General features: G+C 35.5%; 1 protein-coding gene across 3 annotated transcripts; it reads left to right on the plus strand.

Annotated features, from left to right (window-relative positions):
- Nucleotides 1-2,067: 2,067 nt before the first annotated feature.
- LOC111054308 (glycine-rich cell wall structural protein) lies at nucleotides 2,068-12,180 on the plus strand. Of its 3 annotated transcripts, none has more exons than XM_039430455.1 (5): nucleotides 2,068-2,168; nucleotides 7,873-7,934; nucleotides 8,441-8,859; nucleotides 10,584-10,811; nucleotides 10,860-12,180. In XM_039430455.1, exons 1-5 carry the CDS (start codon nucleotides 2,151-2,153, stop codon nucleotides 11,201-11,203), a joined length of 1,071 nt encoding a protein of 356 aa, XP_039286389.1. In that variant the 5' UTR covers nucleotides 2,068-2,150; the 3' UTR covers nucleotides 11,204-12,180. The 3 variants fall into 3 exon arrangements, with proteins under 3 accessions (XP_039286389.1, XP_039286391.1, XP_039286388.1); XM_039430457.1 differs by having other exon boundaries at nucleotides 10,584-10,784; XM_039430454.1 differs by having other exon boundaries at nucleotides 2,071-2,168; nucleotides 10,584-12,180.
- The last annotated feature ends 3,701 nt before the right edge of the window (nucleotides 12,181-15,881 follow it).

Here is a 15,881-nt window from a genome sequence, read left to right on the forward strand (position 1 = left end):
ATAAATTTATTGAATTGGAAGATTAAACATCTTTGCTAGGAATGCGTAGTTATAGTATTGGCCAAATAAATATACGTATGTATATGTATAATATAATTATGCATATGTATTCTAGGTTCATTGGTATGGGCTATGAGCATCTACTGATCTGAACTCTGTCGGATAATCACCGGATTTTAATTCGTCAATAAGGCCACAATTTGACACATCAATATTATAAAGGGGGCGAAGTGAACAGAGTGTCCAACGAAAAGTGTAACTGCCAAACACGATAGATTCTACATTAAATTTGCAACAAAAATGGCCAGTGCAATTTTCTTATGTCGATCTTAGTTTTCAAGATCTATCGATTCTTTTATATTTTTGAAAAACGTCAATAATTAGAAAAATATCAGTCAAAATCGTCTTTGTTTGACGTTTTTGAACTTTGTATGAGCGCTCTAAGTTGAAAGTACGATAAACTTAGTACATTTTTGTCGAGTTCAAAGCCTAATTTCAAACAGTTTGAACGCTCATAAAAGTTCAAAACCGTCAAACAAAGGAGCAAATTGTATGAATCTTATTGCAAATTTCTTCCTATTTCAAACCATATACTTATGGAGTTCGATTTTGACTGATAGTTTTTTGTAGGGTTTCGGGACGTTATAATAATGAAATATGTGTTTCAGAAGAAAAAATCATGATACAAAAATTGTTGAGAAAGGGTTTTCAAATATTTTCATGTATTAAACGGTGGAATATCTTTGACGGTTATCAAAATACAAGCGATAAAAGGAAACCATGAAAATGTTGGTTGCCATATTGTTTTCAAGGTGATTGCCTGTGATTTCGATTTATCGTGATAGTGTTTCTCATTCTACTTACTAGTCCAAACGAAGAAATTGAGACATCTTCCACGGTTGCTAGTTACCCAAAAATGACCACGGAGTGCCTTTTCTTAGTACATTTGCGCCTGGGCTAGTCACTATCTTTTTTCGGTCTACGTTGTTCCTAATGAAAAAATAGTTGTTTCTTCCCCAATAATTCAATTATTAGTACTTGTATGAATGAATAAATACAATCCAGGTAAGAATAGTGAAGAGTGTTTGATGTTTTTGTAAATTAATAAAATAATTTTTCTGGAATCACTTCTAGTAACCTTCAAGTCACGAAGTCCAGCAGGAAAAAATCAATATAATTGAAAACATAAAAATAGAATGAATCCTACCGATATCTAATAACTCGAATCCTATCCCTTCTCATTATAATACAAGATGGAGGTGTGATACTGTAAAAATTGATTATCGATTATCTATACTTATAATCTTAACACGCTTGAATCTATCAAATTCATTGTGTACACAATGCAAATAAATTGAAATTCTACAGTGTCAAACTTCTATTCTGTAAAGGTAGGCTTCTTAAAGGCCTGCTAGTAAATATCTAGAAAATAGACTTTATACATCTTTATTGCACAAGAGTTCATGTCGGAATAAACATTCAAGAAAAGAAAAGTATTATATTTTCAAACCCTCTGTATGAACTTTTATTTACATTTACTCTCAACTGAATTAAACTATAATTTTTAGAATAACCTTTAGGCTATTCAGAATCCAGTAATAAATTTTTAGAATATCCCTGTCATCACAAAAATTAATGGTGGAGTTGCTTCCAATTATATGTATTACGTAAATAACTTTTCAAATAGACATCTTATTGAATTATTGATTGAGATTATAGAAAATTCAGGCTCTCATGAGAATTTAGAGTGCATAGCATTTGTTTTATATGTAATCTCTAACTCCCTTAATAATTTGTCTTCGAAATGATTTTGAATTAGTGCAGTAATTCAAAGGCCAAGTCCACTATTTGTTGCCTGATGAGACAGCATCACAACTCCTAACATAATTTGAGTGAATCAGTAAGAGATGAGTGGAATTGAATTTGGAGGGGGATGTGGAGAGAACATTTGAACGATGGCCAGTCTTAGAGGAAGAAGAGGAGGAGAGGCGGAGAGAAGAAGAAATGGAGAAGAAAGTGGAGGTCACTGTCAGAGGAGTGAGGAGTACATATGGGCGCTGGTATATTGGTAGAGGGATGTTACCTTTATATACCGGCTGCACTTAGTTTCTATACCGGCATTTGAGCTGATACGGTCCAGAGGATAAGACATGGCTCCCAAAGCTGTTGTAAGTATAGTTGTGCATTCAATTTAGAATAATGAATCTGATTCTCTTCCAAATGACAAGTAAGTGATTGTTTTTGTAGTGCTGTACTGAGTGACTGAAAATCAATGAACTCACTTGAATTGTGAATCAATTTGCTTATCTCTTAGATGGATTCCAAGTAAGTGGTGATTATGTTTCGTGTGTGTTTTACTCATTGTAAAACTAATACCTCAACTTCTCGCTATCTTGATCTCATGATGTGCTGCTATATATTCTATATGAATTTCATACAAATACATAAATATTAAGCATTCAATTTTGAATATTTGCTCTTCTGAATGGATTCCGATTTTAAATAGTGTTGTTAAAGAATAAGCATTCATCAAAATAATTGGGGGAGGACAAACAGGCACAGCTCAAAACTATCCTCCCTCGAATTTCGATTTATATAATAAATTTACCAGTCCAGTAAGAAGGCTATGGTTCCACTATGAAAGTTTTGTCCAATGTAAGGAATAATTTGTGTCACAAACTATTGTGAGGATCTGAGTAACAAATAGACATCAAACTGGTTGAATCTAGTTCTTTTATCATCAATTTTATATTCTAACTATCCTTACTTCATTTTATGTGCTGCCATATATTTCAACTAAACATGAATTGATATGATATTTCTCTCTAATTTCGGATTCTTTATACGTTTATGTATTGATCAATTTTCAAGAAAAGGATATCAAATTATTTATTTATCCATGTAATCGATTATATACTCTATTTAGTCAACGATATTATAACAGTAATAAAACATATGTTTTAAGAACTACAGTACTTTTCCATTGTAATCTCTCAATCACTTCCAACTGCGTGGAAGTCGAATATTGAGTTATTAGATTGTGATTAATGAGCAGACAAGATATTGAATCGTTATTGAAGACTATTTCGTAGTTAACAATTTGCAACTAATTGCCGGTTCACTCAAATCAATTGCATCGAATACTCAAAACTGATTTGTCTTATTCTTCAAAAGTGGAATCATAAAGAGCTGTAGAGGTACATACTAAAATTAAAACAAAATTATAGTTATAAAGTACCCTTTCTAGTTTATCAACTAGTTTCACCACTCTTCAAGAACCATTTTTAAGTGTATAACTTTCATTGTATTTCAATAATTACCGTAGAGTAGCTCTAAAACGAAAAGTGAGTGAATATTAATATGTATCTCACAGTGTGTTATGGAGATTCACTCACTTAGTCTTCAAGAGCTTTCTATAAAAAAACATTTCTAAAAGAGTATACGATATTGATATTTGAGTACAATATCTGCACTCTTCTCTCGGCAGCGCTTTTGTACAATTCCTCCAACTAATCTGGGATAAGTGATGTGATTTACTGATAAGTAGTTTTTATGACCTTTTGTTCCGGGTTCAGTATTGCCATGTAAGGTGTGACTCCTTCTTCTCACTGATAGCATCGCGAATTACGTGAAAGCATTACGTTACATAATTCGATCGTTAATTGGAAAGTATGTTCAATTTGGAATGATATTTTAACAGTTCGTCCTTTAACGCTTAAAACCAGTCATTGGAAGTGCTAGAACTGATTTGCTCATTCATTAAAAATTGTTTAATTTAGTACATCGTAAAGTAAACAAGATTAAATCCATTTCCCATCCGTCCAACTAATGGACAGGATTTCTTATTTCATTTTTTCTCAATGGGTAACAGGACCTTGTCCTGTTATTATTATTATCATCATCCAAAATAGTATATTCATCTAGATTAATGTTGTACTTTGGATCAGATTTATAGAGAAAAATACATTTGAACCACTTTGCAGTTGATATTTGGAAGATCTATGGTGATGAAGGCTTCTTTAACTGAAAATAGTCACAGAGTTCTAAATTATCGTACTAGACTCGATACTAGATTTTTCCAGTCGCTTGTTAACGATTTGTATCCCATAAAAGAGAGAACCACTATGTCAAAACTGTTGAGAGTCTATTTTTTCTGAATTCAATTTATGAAGGAGGTGGTTGGAGGGGTTCTCCAACTTCAATTTATTAGACTTCCTCTTTTCAACATTAAGGGCTTCCTTTTTTCTGAATTTGAATCACTAATCTGAATAGCAGGAAACAATGGGCTATCACTCGATGAGAAATGGAGCGAACACGGGCGTTTTTTCATGCGTTCTTCAGATAAGTCGGCAGAGCAGAAAGCTCTCCGATAGCCTGATTGGGTTAGTGTTCGGGAATCATCTGATTCATCGAGAATCAGCTGATCGGAGAGCTTTCTGCCCTGCCGACTTATCTGAAGAACGCCTGAAAAAACGTGTTCGCTCCAATTCTCATCGAGTGATACACCATTGTCTCCTGCTCTTCGGAATAGTGATTCAGGTATCACATATTCAAATCTGACCTTCATGGAGGGATTGGACAGGGTCAAAGGGTTGAAGTTTCCGAGCTACCTCGCCATCCCACACTTAAACTATTCAATGTAGTTTATCGAGTTGGCTCATTATTGTTAAATTTGAGGCGGCTCAAATTCATTCAAAACTTGTAAAATTTGAAATCTTTAATTATAAGAATTTTCAAATAATTTAAAATTTCCATGGATGTGATCTCAAGTGCTTGTGCTCGTAAAGAAACTATATTATAGAGAATTAGAATTTTTAATATTAAAATGAGAAATGACCATACCTTGCAAACCATCACACGCTAATTCTATCTCAAGTTCGCGGTGATAGCCTTGATACTCTTTCGCGAAACCACAGATTCCATTTGGTTTATAGTACTCCATCCCATGCGGTAGAAGTAGAATGTGAGTAGTTTCACAATGAAAGTTGTTCAATTTTTTAGAATGATGTTTGAGAATGCAATTCAACAGGCAACAGTACGTAAGCAGTTCTGCAATATACATACGTAATACAGACCTTTGCAAGTATGAGAACTCGATCCAATGAATTTTCAGCAGGAAAAAGAGAGAGAGAGAAGAGTTTGAGAGAAGGATCAAAGGAGAGAGATAGATTAGAAGAGAGGATTAAGAGTGAAGGTTCAGTCTCAGTCTGATACGTGGGTGTGGGTGTAGAGCCAGGCCTTCCCCAACTACCTTCTGTTTCAGTATTACTATAATAATTTATACTCTCGTAGGCTATCACATAATAGTAGCGAAAGGCTACTGCACCTATGCTACGGTGACCCAAGAGTTCATTCACAAGCTTCCTCGCGTCCTCCAGCTTCACCTTTCCAGTTTTACTTTCTTCATGATGATCCTGGACAGCAACAAAATCATCATCATCATCATCATCATCATCATCATCATCATCATCATCATAATCCACATCTTACCCTTACCAGGTCTAGTCACTCACATACGTCCGCCCGATGACAGTTTTATATAGCGCAACTCACTTTCTCCCGTTACGCATAAACAAGCGACTCACTCATTAGCATTTTAGTTGGACTGACAAAAACACGATTGAGTGCATTTGTAACCAAAAACATATAATTACAGAGTGACTGCTGGTCATCAGCATTGGTGATCAGACTGCAGACTAGGCACTTCCTGGAGTTGCCGTCTTGGCTCTGTGGAAGCGGACTTGGTTGGTGCCCGCATAATCATGCAATTATCTTTTAAGAGCTTCACACTTGGAAATTAATAAAGACATGATAAGCACACAAGTCATCTACTTCAACTTTGAAGCAATATTATATGATCATTTTCAAATAATAACAACCTGCTGCATAAAATCTTGGACTTTTAAAATGAAGGCAAAAAACGTTTCTAGAAATATTGAAATATTGTGATTTGGCTTTGGCTGAATAGCAAAGCTGGGACATTCTCTAGATCCATTTTCAAATGAAATATAACTTTTTTTTCTCGAATTTGGCGTCTAATATTTACAACGCAATAACGTTCCATAGCGATGAAGAAGTACAGCATGGGTTTGTTATTGAAATTATAGATACAGCTTGCCCTATTCTCCAATTTTAATTAATATGATCAAACCTTCTATTCTTCTCTTCTATTACATTCTTATATAAAAGTTTTATAATATCAAATTTCATTTCATGTCACATAGTGAGTTAAAACATTATATGCCCATAATAAGAAAATAAGAACTTCCATTTGTTTGGGAGGTTATCATTCCATTGATATTACTCAAGTTTGTGATTCATGAATGATGAGTTCATTATTTGTCTCTTCCAAAAAATGAATACCACATATTACAATGCAATAATTTTCATTTAGCTATTGGTATTTCAGTCACGGAATAGTCATAGATCAACAACTGTAGATTAATCGTTTGCTATACATATACATACATAAAATACTCATAGGATGATCATAATTCGTAATACTTTTGCATTTGGTGTAAATTGCAGTAGAATCAGTCCACGATGAATTCCACGTGATTGTCTTTCTCTGTCATTAGGAATTACCGTGTTGAACAGAATAGGTTTCTTAGATAAGTGGAATCCTAAATTACTACCTATGTGTTTATTAGAAATCAGAACAAGTTCATCCTAGATCCAACTCAAAACTCAGATTCAACATGAGGTTGAAAGTTAGTATGAACAAACCAAGGATGCTCTTGCAATAATAAATGCACAAAGCGTCTAACAGTTACTAACGACCTGCGTAAAAAGTGAATAAAATGAAAGTGAAGTGAATTATTTCATAGAATATCTTGAAAATTTAACGATTTCGAGAAAAAGAGAAAGCAGAATAATACGCTTATTAGCTGGGGTATTGGGGAACTGGATCTGAGCAGGTTTTGATGGGAGTATCGGTTGAAACGAATTCAAGTTCACACACTTACAACTTAGATAGAGAGTAATTTTGATATCATCCATCTACACGTCCTTCCAGTATCTACAATTTCCTCAGTTAATGAATATTTTAAGATTCGTGAAATTTCTTTTCTTGGCCATCACACTTTACAGAATTGCTAGCCTTTTCTCTATTTTGTAATAGGCTTTCTTTTTTATATCTGCATTTTCATAAGAGCACAAACGCTCACTCTTTCTCATTAATTACTGGATTGAGTGTGAGCACAGCTTCATTTCTGCTAATAACTCTCTTGATGAAACTCTTTAAATTCCAGGCGTCACATGCAGTCACACAATCTATAACATACTGTCAGTTCTAGAGTTGAAGAGCCAAAAGAAGCTCTATCCTTTAGAAGAAGAGAAGAATCTCTATCCTTTACAAACTCATTAGTACACTGCACAACTGCTTGAAACAGATTAATCTCTAATAAGAGATATTTCAGACTACTTTTACACTGTATTAACTTGACCACTTCAGTCATTAATAATGTTTGGTAGTTGATTGAGTCATAGAAATGGAGATGATCACTTTCAGGAGTGATGAACTATATTATACTTCTCGTATCATGACAGAGATGAAAAACAATTTATTATTCGAACGAGTCATTCTACAGATGGAATAGATAAGGTCTTTATGAAAAGACTGAAGAGAAAAACTAAACGAGTGGTGAATTTAGCAGAACTCAAATTGAAGAGAATCGATGATGAGCAAATTTATAAAAATGATTATAGGTTGGACGAATAGGCCTAATCAGGAAGTTCATAGAATTATTGGAATCCAGTTGAGAATACAAGCCCGTAGTACAGTAACGAATTATTTCTTCTTTGTTCCAAATTACTCATGTAGAAAATATGTTATCCGATAATCTATTAAACACCAATTTATTCTATTTCCAGGTCATTTGTCTGGTGATAGCCACTTTTTCAAGGATATCAGAAGCAACATTCGGGAAAGAACAGTGAGTTATTGTTATAGTAATTTACCATTATAATAGTGAAGGCCTACGGTATCACTTTCTTCAATCAAATTTTATTTTTATAATAATCCACTATTCATCTATCGGTACATGAACAACTTCAAATTTAGTAAGGTAGTAAGGTACCGTACCTTACAGCATCAGTAATCACGTTCTTAGAATACTGTAATTTTAAAAAAGTATGTAGCTGAGAATACAATTTTAACTCACAATATTTTCTCCACAACATCAAACTATCCATATCTCTCATCATACATGGTATTTAACACATTTGTAGTTAGTCAACAACTGTACTAATTGCTTTCGATTCATTCATCTAATTTCAACAAACTGCAAAATAATTTCCAGTAGAACTATTGTATTACCTATTTAATGATGTAGTCTACATAATATGCTCCATCCTTACATACTCATAATCATAAATGTTATATCTGTGTGGAATCCTACGGAAATAATAGCTCATTAATGTTCATGCCGTTCTATTGCAGTGTACACATCAAAGTACACGTACCAACCGTTGTTAAGGAGGTACACCACGAGAAGAAAGTACATCATCACATAGAGGAGCACCACCATGACGATCACGGCTCCAGTGACTTCGGGGGCGGCTTCGGAGGCGGATATGGAGGCGGCGGCGGTGGTGGATATGGAGGTGGCGGTCATGGAGGTGGCTTTGGAGGCGGTCACGGAGGTGGTTCTCAGATCATAAAGATCATCTCATCGGGAGGAGGATTTGGAGGCGGTGGACACGGAGGTGGTCATGGAGGTGGAGGCGGAGGCGGCTATGGAGGTGGTGGATTCGGCGGAGGTGGCTTCGACGACCATCATGGAGGTGATGATCATCACGGAGGCAGCGGAGGTGGATTTGGGGGCAGTGGATTTGGCGGAGGCGGTGGATACGGAGGCGGTAAGAATATTGAGTATTAATACAATCTGAAAATTTTGTTTTTGATTATGAAAAATAATATTCGTTGTTAAAAATTTAGATCTGTCTATGAGATTTACAATAAATGCTTATACAGGGTGTTCCGATAAAAGGTGCCCATAAGCCAGGGGGTGATTCCTCACATCAAAAGAACAAAAAAAAGTTCCAATTAACATAGGTCCGAAAATGCTTGGTTACCAAGTTATACAGGCTGAAAGATATCGTCTTAATTCCAGTTCCCGTGCTGAAACGAAGCCCTACGGGTATTTGTTGGCTGTAAATTGAGATGTACAATTTAGAGTACTTTATATAAAATGAACTGAAAAATTGAATAAAACCGTTTCCAGACCTGTAGCTACAGTAATTTTAAGATATGTGACTAATTACTCGAAACTTGGTACCGAAAAACAAGCTCCTTTTTAAGGTTTGAAGCAGATTTACTATGTTAAATGTACAATAAACACAAAATATTTTTCTACAAAACTTGTAGAAAATGCAATTTTCAAGAGAAAGAGTTAGTCTATAATAGACAAACGCAATCTTCAAAAAAGAATCCTCAATAACATACAAAACCATAGCCACCTCTAATACAAGGGATTCGTTTCAGCAGGGGTACTGAAATTCAGACGAAATCTTTCACCTGTATAATTTGGTAACTAAGAATTTCGGACCAATGTTAATTAGAACTATTTTTCTTCTTTTGATGTGAGGAATCACGCCCTTACTTATGGTCACCTTTTTTCAGAACACTGTATAGGCCTACTTATCCATATAACTTTACTAACGATAAGTGATAGCTTACTATTCAATGGATTTTACAAAGTATGAGCTGTATTTATTAAACAAAAAAAGATCAAATTCAATTTGAATTAACGATAATTAATTATACTTAGCTGAGCTTCAACAGATTACTGCCCATTTTGGAGAAGAATATAAAAGAATATACTCTGAAGATATTTGATGAAGTAGAGTTGTTGTACATATTTATATCAATATTCAAATGAATTAAATACTCAAATTGATAGCTTACAAATTGAATAGCTCAAGGATCGATGCTGTCAGAGGGCCAAGCCACATGAGGCGTTTTTCAGACGAGTCGGCTGGTCAGGAAGCTCACCGATTGACTGATTGGGTTGGCGTTTGGGAATCAGCTGATAATCAGCCAATCGGAAAGCTTCCTGCTCTGTCCACTCGTCTGAAAAACGCCTTGTGTGGCTTGGCCCTCTGAGAGCATCGATCCTTGAACTATTCAATTTGTAAGCTATCAATATGTGCCTTATCACAAAAGAAGATTTTTCAAATTCATGTACCTTTTGTTTCAAGAAATCGTTTTTATTTGAACGTTTTTTAAAAATAATGTTCCACCGGAACTAAGAGGATACAAACCGACTTGATCTTAAAGCACAGATTAAAATAGATTTGGGGTTTCAATTTATTGCGATATTAAAAACGAAACTGAAGTTTCTTGGCGGTCAATATCGAGAATGATGAAGTAATAGGTAATTATTTTCAATCCTATATATGATTTATTTATTGTATTGGTATGTGTTTTTGTTTTTAAATATAATTTAAGAATTTTTCAATTTTCTGACATTGTTATTTTCTCTTCAAAAGTCACAGGGATTAAATCAAATCAAATTTGTGAGATTATTTTTTAAATTTAAATTTTGCATGACTAACAATAAATATATTTTACTGTTTTACAGGCTCTGATAGCTACAGCTACAGTGGTGGAGACAGCTTCGGACACGGTGGTGGAGGTGGAGGCTATGGGGGCGGTGGAGATGGAGGATTTGGCGGAGGCCACCACGGGGGTGGTGACAGCTACAGCGGGGTGAGCAGCTATGGTGGTAGCGGGGGTGGTGGATACAGCGCTGGGGGCGGACATGGTGGTTACAGCTCTGGAGGCGGACATGGTGGTTACAGCTCTGGAGGCGGACATGGTGGTTACAGCTCTGGAGGCGGTGGTTACAGCTCTGGAGGCGGTGGATATAGTTCAGGAGGTGGATACAGTTACGGAGGCGGCGACAGCTACAGTGGAGGCGGTCACGGAGGTCATGGAAGCAGTGGAGGCGGTTACGACGGAGGTAACCACATTGAGAGCTTTGGAGGTGGCGGCGGATTTGGAGGCGGTGGACACGGAGGTGGCTATGGAGGTGGTCACGGAGGTGGTCACGGAGGCGGTGGTGGCTTTGGAGGCGGACATGGAGGTGGATTCGGAGGCAGCGGATTTGGTGGAGGCAGTAGCTACAGTGGAGGCAGTTCATTTGGGGGCGGTGGTCATGATCATCACGACCATCATGGAGGCGGAGGCTATGACAAGTAGGAAGCCATATTGTTCTCCGTTACATACACCACCACACAAACATATTTGTAATTTTTCCAAAGTGGAGACTTGACCAACTGCCAATACAAAATTCAACAGAGAATCTACTGCCATATTTTGAAAAACTTATGAGAGTAAACTAATCGTAGGTAGTTATCAGCTTCATCATCATCATCGTTTTTAGTTTCAATGAACAGCAATTTGATCTCTAGTTAATCTGATATCTGACAATATGGTACCATCCTGGAGATACTCTATAGCTGCATAGTTGAACATTATAGCTTTCATTATCTTCCATCATCATTTAATCTCACTGTCATGTCATGATTCCACTTATAATCAATCATTTTTCATTATCAAATCTTTCAATCGACGAAAATTCATCTAATATTTAGATGCTTTTTGAGATTGATAGTTATGTTCTGAAAAGCCATGCTAAAATTTGGAAATCTTACTACACACTCAAAAATCTGATATGTTGTTCTTCCTCATTCTGAAGAATCGTATTAACTATGTTGTGACAGCTTTAATGTCATTTTCAATCTGAATTTGCTATTTGCAATAACAATATTTTTTTCACCATAGAAAGTTTTTCATGCTTTTTATGTCAACCTATTTCTTATTTGTCTATAAGGTAACGTAGCTTTATATTTGATATAGCGTACATCTAAGACTGATTATTAGTTTTTAATTTTTCAGATGAAAACGTTCTTCAATTCTTACATTAATACTTGTTTTTTTTCGAAATTTCTCAAAGTTTTCTCAATCATTGTTTGATACAGGAGAATATTCGGATAATCCACTACTATTTGAGTTCTGTTGATAAATGTAAAGAATCTCACCCTCTGAACAATGCACCTCATATCAATCCTCAATCGTCACTTTGTGAGTTTACAATGTACAGTATTATGATTCGTTGACTAGTTTGTAAATATTGATTGTTGAATATTTGTATTAAAATCGTTTTTGAGATGTGAGTGTTTTGCTGTTGATTGTACACATATTTCGCATCCCTCACTCTCCCTCTTCCTTACTCTCTCTCTCTCTCTCTCTACATTGTAATCTACATGAATAAACTATTCAATCAATCTCTGTGCTGATGCAGCGAGTGACAACAGGCTAAGGAGCAATGATATTGTTGTGTTTCATGGGATACTTTGATAGATTCTTATTTTGTTGATGCTCATCTCAGTATGTAAAAGTTTTCTTCTTCCTCTCCCTCTCACTTTAAGAAATTAATATCTCTTCTAATTTATTTCTTATTTATTTTATCTATTTATTTATTTATTGTGGATGATGCCCACATGAGCTTTTTGCTTGTGTGTGGGTAATGGGGAGTGCGGGGGTGATTTCCTGAGATGATCAGATATGATATTTATGACTAGGTAACCCGTGCTCCGCAAAGGTCTATTTAAAAACTTGACAAACTGAGAACTTGACCTACTGAAATCTTGTAGAATTTAAAATAGGCCTATAACTATCCTTGGTAAATAAAGAATCTTTATGCAAAATTTGAAGTTAATCAGTCCAGTAGTTCAGACGTGATGATGCGCCATTCGTGAATTTCCTATCCTGTACGCGTATAAGCCTATTCTTTCCTTTATTATATTATACAATACTTGTCCCCCCACACACACACTCAAACAAATTTTATCAGTAGTCAATAAACATTTTGCTCCCCCCCCAAAAGATTCGATTTTGGGCCTGATTTTATGTTTACAACTTTACAAATTCCGATTACTGTTTACAACTCGAGATCGAATTATAGACACTAATCTCTAATACTTCAATGATATTGATATATCAACGAAGTTTTCGGAAATGTTACAATAGAGAAACACACCAACAATCCCTCTTTTAAGCTTTGAAGAAAGGCTGGTGCAAGGGAGACTTTTTAGGACGTAGAGACACGGATTTGGCGCCACCCGCCAATAACTAGTGAGCTTCGCTCGCCTAAATTTTTCATTTGAGTTGCTTGCTTCTGTCTTGCTTGCTCCCTTTCTCGGAAAATCTCTCTGTAACTCCTGCTGATCCTCTGTAACGAATATTGACGTCTTCTGTCCTCTAGTTCTGGAAAAAGGTGATATGAGCTTTGTAGTTGAGGGTTCAAAGTTCAAAAATCTCTGCCATTCTAATCAAGTTGAATAAAAAATATAATTTCCCACGTAAAGAAATGATATTTCGATAAACAACGTCATTTCCTAAACTAAACCTGCATATAGAATCTTAGACTTTAGACTGTATAACCTCTGTAGACTCGCAAGTTCAGTCGCTCCTGGAAACCCTTCTTTCAGAATTTTTGAAACCTCTCTTCACAAAGACTGTTCGTACGGTAGTAGTTTACAGACTAGCTGAATCTCTATTACAGAAGTTGAAATTCTCATATATTTTCGAAAAAGCTGGAAAATGCACAAAATTACCGATTTTAGACGTATTTTTGGTGTTATTTAAGCATTCCTCATTCAACACAAATTTGTAGATAAGATCAGTATAAAAAATTCAAAATTTCAAAGTCAAAAGTCTATCAGTAATAATTAAACTGAGAAAAAACAGAAAAGCGTCATAAACAAATAAAAAATAAAAAAGCGTTGAAAAACGCCGATTTTTGGCGAAAATTTGGAAACCTTTCAATACGAAATAGCCTAACTGACATTTTCCTGGACATTTTCTGTTCTTATGCTCTCGATGATGCTGATAAGAGAACGCAGGTAAACGTTTGAAAATTTTTCAGATTTTTTAGCGAATCTTTGGCGTGATTCCAAAGCCTTTTCACAATACAACATCACTACACCTCAGCTGCACCTGTATACGGTAACGAATTTGGAAGTAAGAAAACACAGAGAACGGGAAACGCTGGGAATCGCCTATTCTGGGCAAAATTTGTCATGATTTTGAAGTCCTCATCTAAGAAAAAATTTCTAGACTCTATGGTGAGGTCCACGTTATATTTCATGTTTGGCATTGACTGAGTTTATATTTAATACCCAAAATTTAACTTTTGGTCAGAGAGAGCTTGTTCGATAGGACTGAAAGTTAAGTCCGGCTGATCCAGTGAAAGAGGCTAGATTTCGGTTCGTTTAATAATACAGTTATTCTGTCACAGATCGGGCAGTATAAAAATAATTGTATTGTTAAGGGAGACGGGTTCTGAGCCTATTCATTGGTTCAGTTAATATTTGTTCTTTTAAAATACTAAAGTCGCGATTTAAAACAGTGGATGCCAAAGGGGGAAGCCATTTCAAAAAAGTAGGTGACTACTGAATCATTGTTCTTAAATTTTCATAACCACAAAGATTGAATCATCATTAGCAGCAAGCGAGTGTTTTCCCCATTAATTCATATCGATAATGTTTTTATATTAAAATACCTACTTGGATCTAGGTGCATTTACACCGGAGTTGATAACAAAAGTTTTTAAAATTGTTGTTATTACCTGCGGACGGCCCTGATTTAAAGGCAAGATTGGATGATTTAGAAATCGAAACATCACACAAACTTACTCTCACAAGGATTAAGAAAGAAGTTGTACAAGAAGACAATTCTTAAGCTGCGTTTACACCGGAGTTAATAACACAAGTTTTCAACATTTTTGTTATCAACTGATGTTAATTACAATAGTCAATAACATCATATTAAGTTACGTTTACACCGGAGTTGATAACATGAGTTATTAATAAAAAGTTGTCAACTTGACTGAATCGACAAAAATTTCTCTTAACAATTGTAATGGGCTTCCTGGGGGGTTACATCTTGTAATGGTCTCCACGTTGTTTGAGGTTCACCTCCGCCCGGGAGCAGGAAGGCCAATACAAAGAAAGAGTGGAATGAGTCCGGAGTAATCGGTCTGGGAGGTAGCTATTCTCTCCTTTCAACTCGATTACACCGTCTTCATAGAACTCAAAAAATATATAAAGATAATATCCAATCACAATAATGATGGAATGTGGTGTAACGTGGCGTTTGCGAATATATCAATAAGCTCAACACTTCCGGCTGACTCCCACAGCCAAGAATATAGTTCAGGGAGACCTTTGCTCGTCTTATAACTATACCTTGTGAGTTTGCCAAACACGGGATAATATGAATTGCTATAGGTTGATAATAAACTGCAAATATAATGCGCACAAAAAATCCACACTTTATACGAAAAATCACAGTCTAATGTGTACAACACATTCAACACTATGATGATAATTTGAAGTGTTACTATATTTAAAGTTTTTAGCAGGATATTTGATTGAACAAAGTCCAGATATTGAATTGGAGAGATTTGTTAATATTTGAAAAAAAATAAATTAATTACTAGCCTTGAGCGACTGAGACTCAGGGGGCTGGCGTGGAAAGCAAGGAATGAGATTACAATTAATACAAATCTCAGCATGTATTGTCGGAGACTCTCGATTTCAAATAATTCGTCGTTAGCGCTTTGTTATATTTTATCGATGCACTGCACTATGCATTGGGCCCAATACAAAATGATGAAATGAAATTACTCACTGGATGTCTTCGGATGAAAATTGACTGGACCTCGGATATGGATCGCTCACGTTGTGGCACAGGCAGAGTGTCGGCAGCTAAGTTCGGTGACGTTTTAATTTTTTATATTTCACTTCACTCCGTAATTAATCAGAAAATATATAAGAAACGGTATTTGGTGCTGATTTACAATTATTTGAGA

The sequence above is a fragment of the Nilaparvata lugens genome, chromosome 6, assembly GCF_014356525.2.
Source record: "Nilaparvata lugens isolate BPH chromosome 6, ASM1435652v1, whole genome shotgun sequence".
Taxonomy (NCBI): Eukaryota; Metazoa; Arthropoda; class Insecta; order Hemiptera; family Delphacidae; genus Nilaparvata; species Nilaparvata lugens.

What these genes read in the sequence shown, in the direction of transcription:
- LOC111054308 (XM_039430454.1), top strand. An exon ending in GCAACATTCGGGAAAGAACA is followed by an intron (nt 7,935 to 8,440) that starts GTGAGTTATTGT and finishes GTTCTATTGCAG; the next exon opens with TGTACACATCAAAGTACACG. An exon ending in AGGCGGTGGATACGGAGGCG is followed by an intron (nt 8,860 to 10,583) that starts GTAAGAATATTG and finishes ACTGTTTTACAG; the next exon opens with GCTCTGATAGCTACAGCTAC.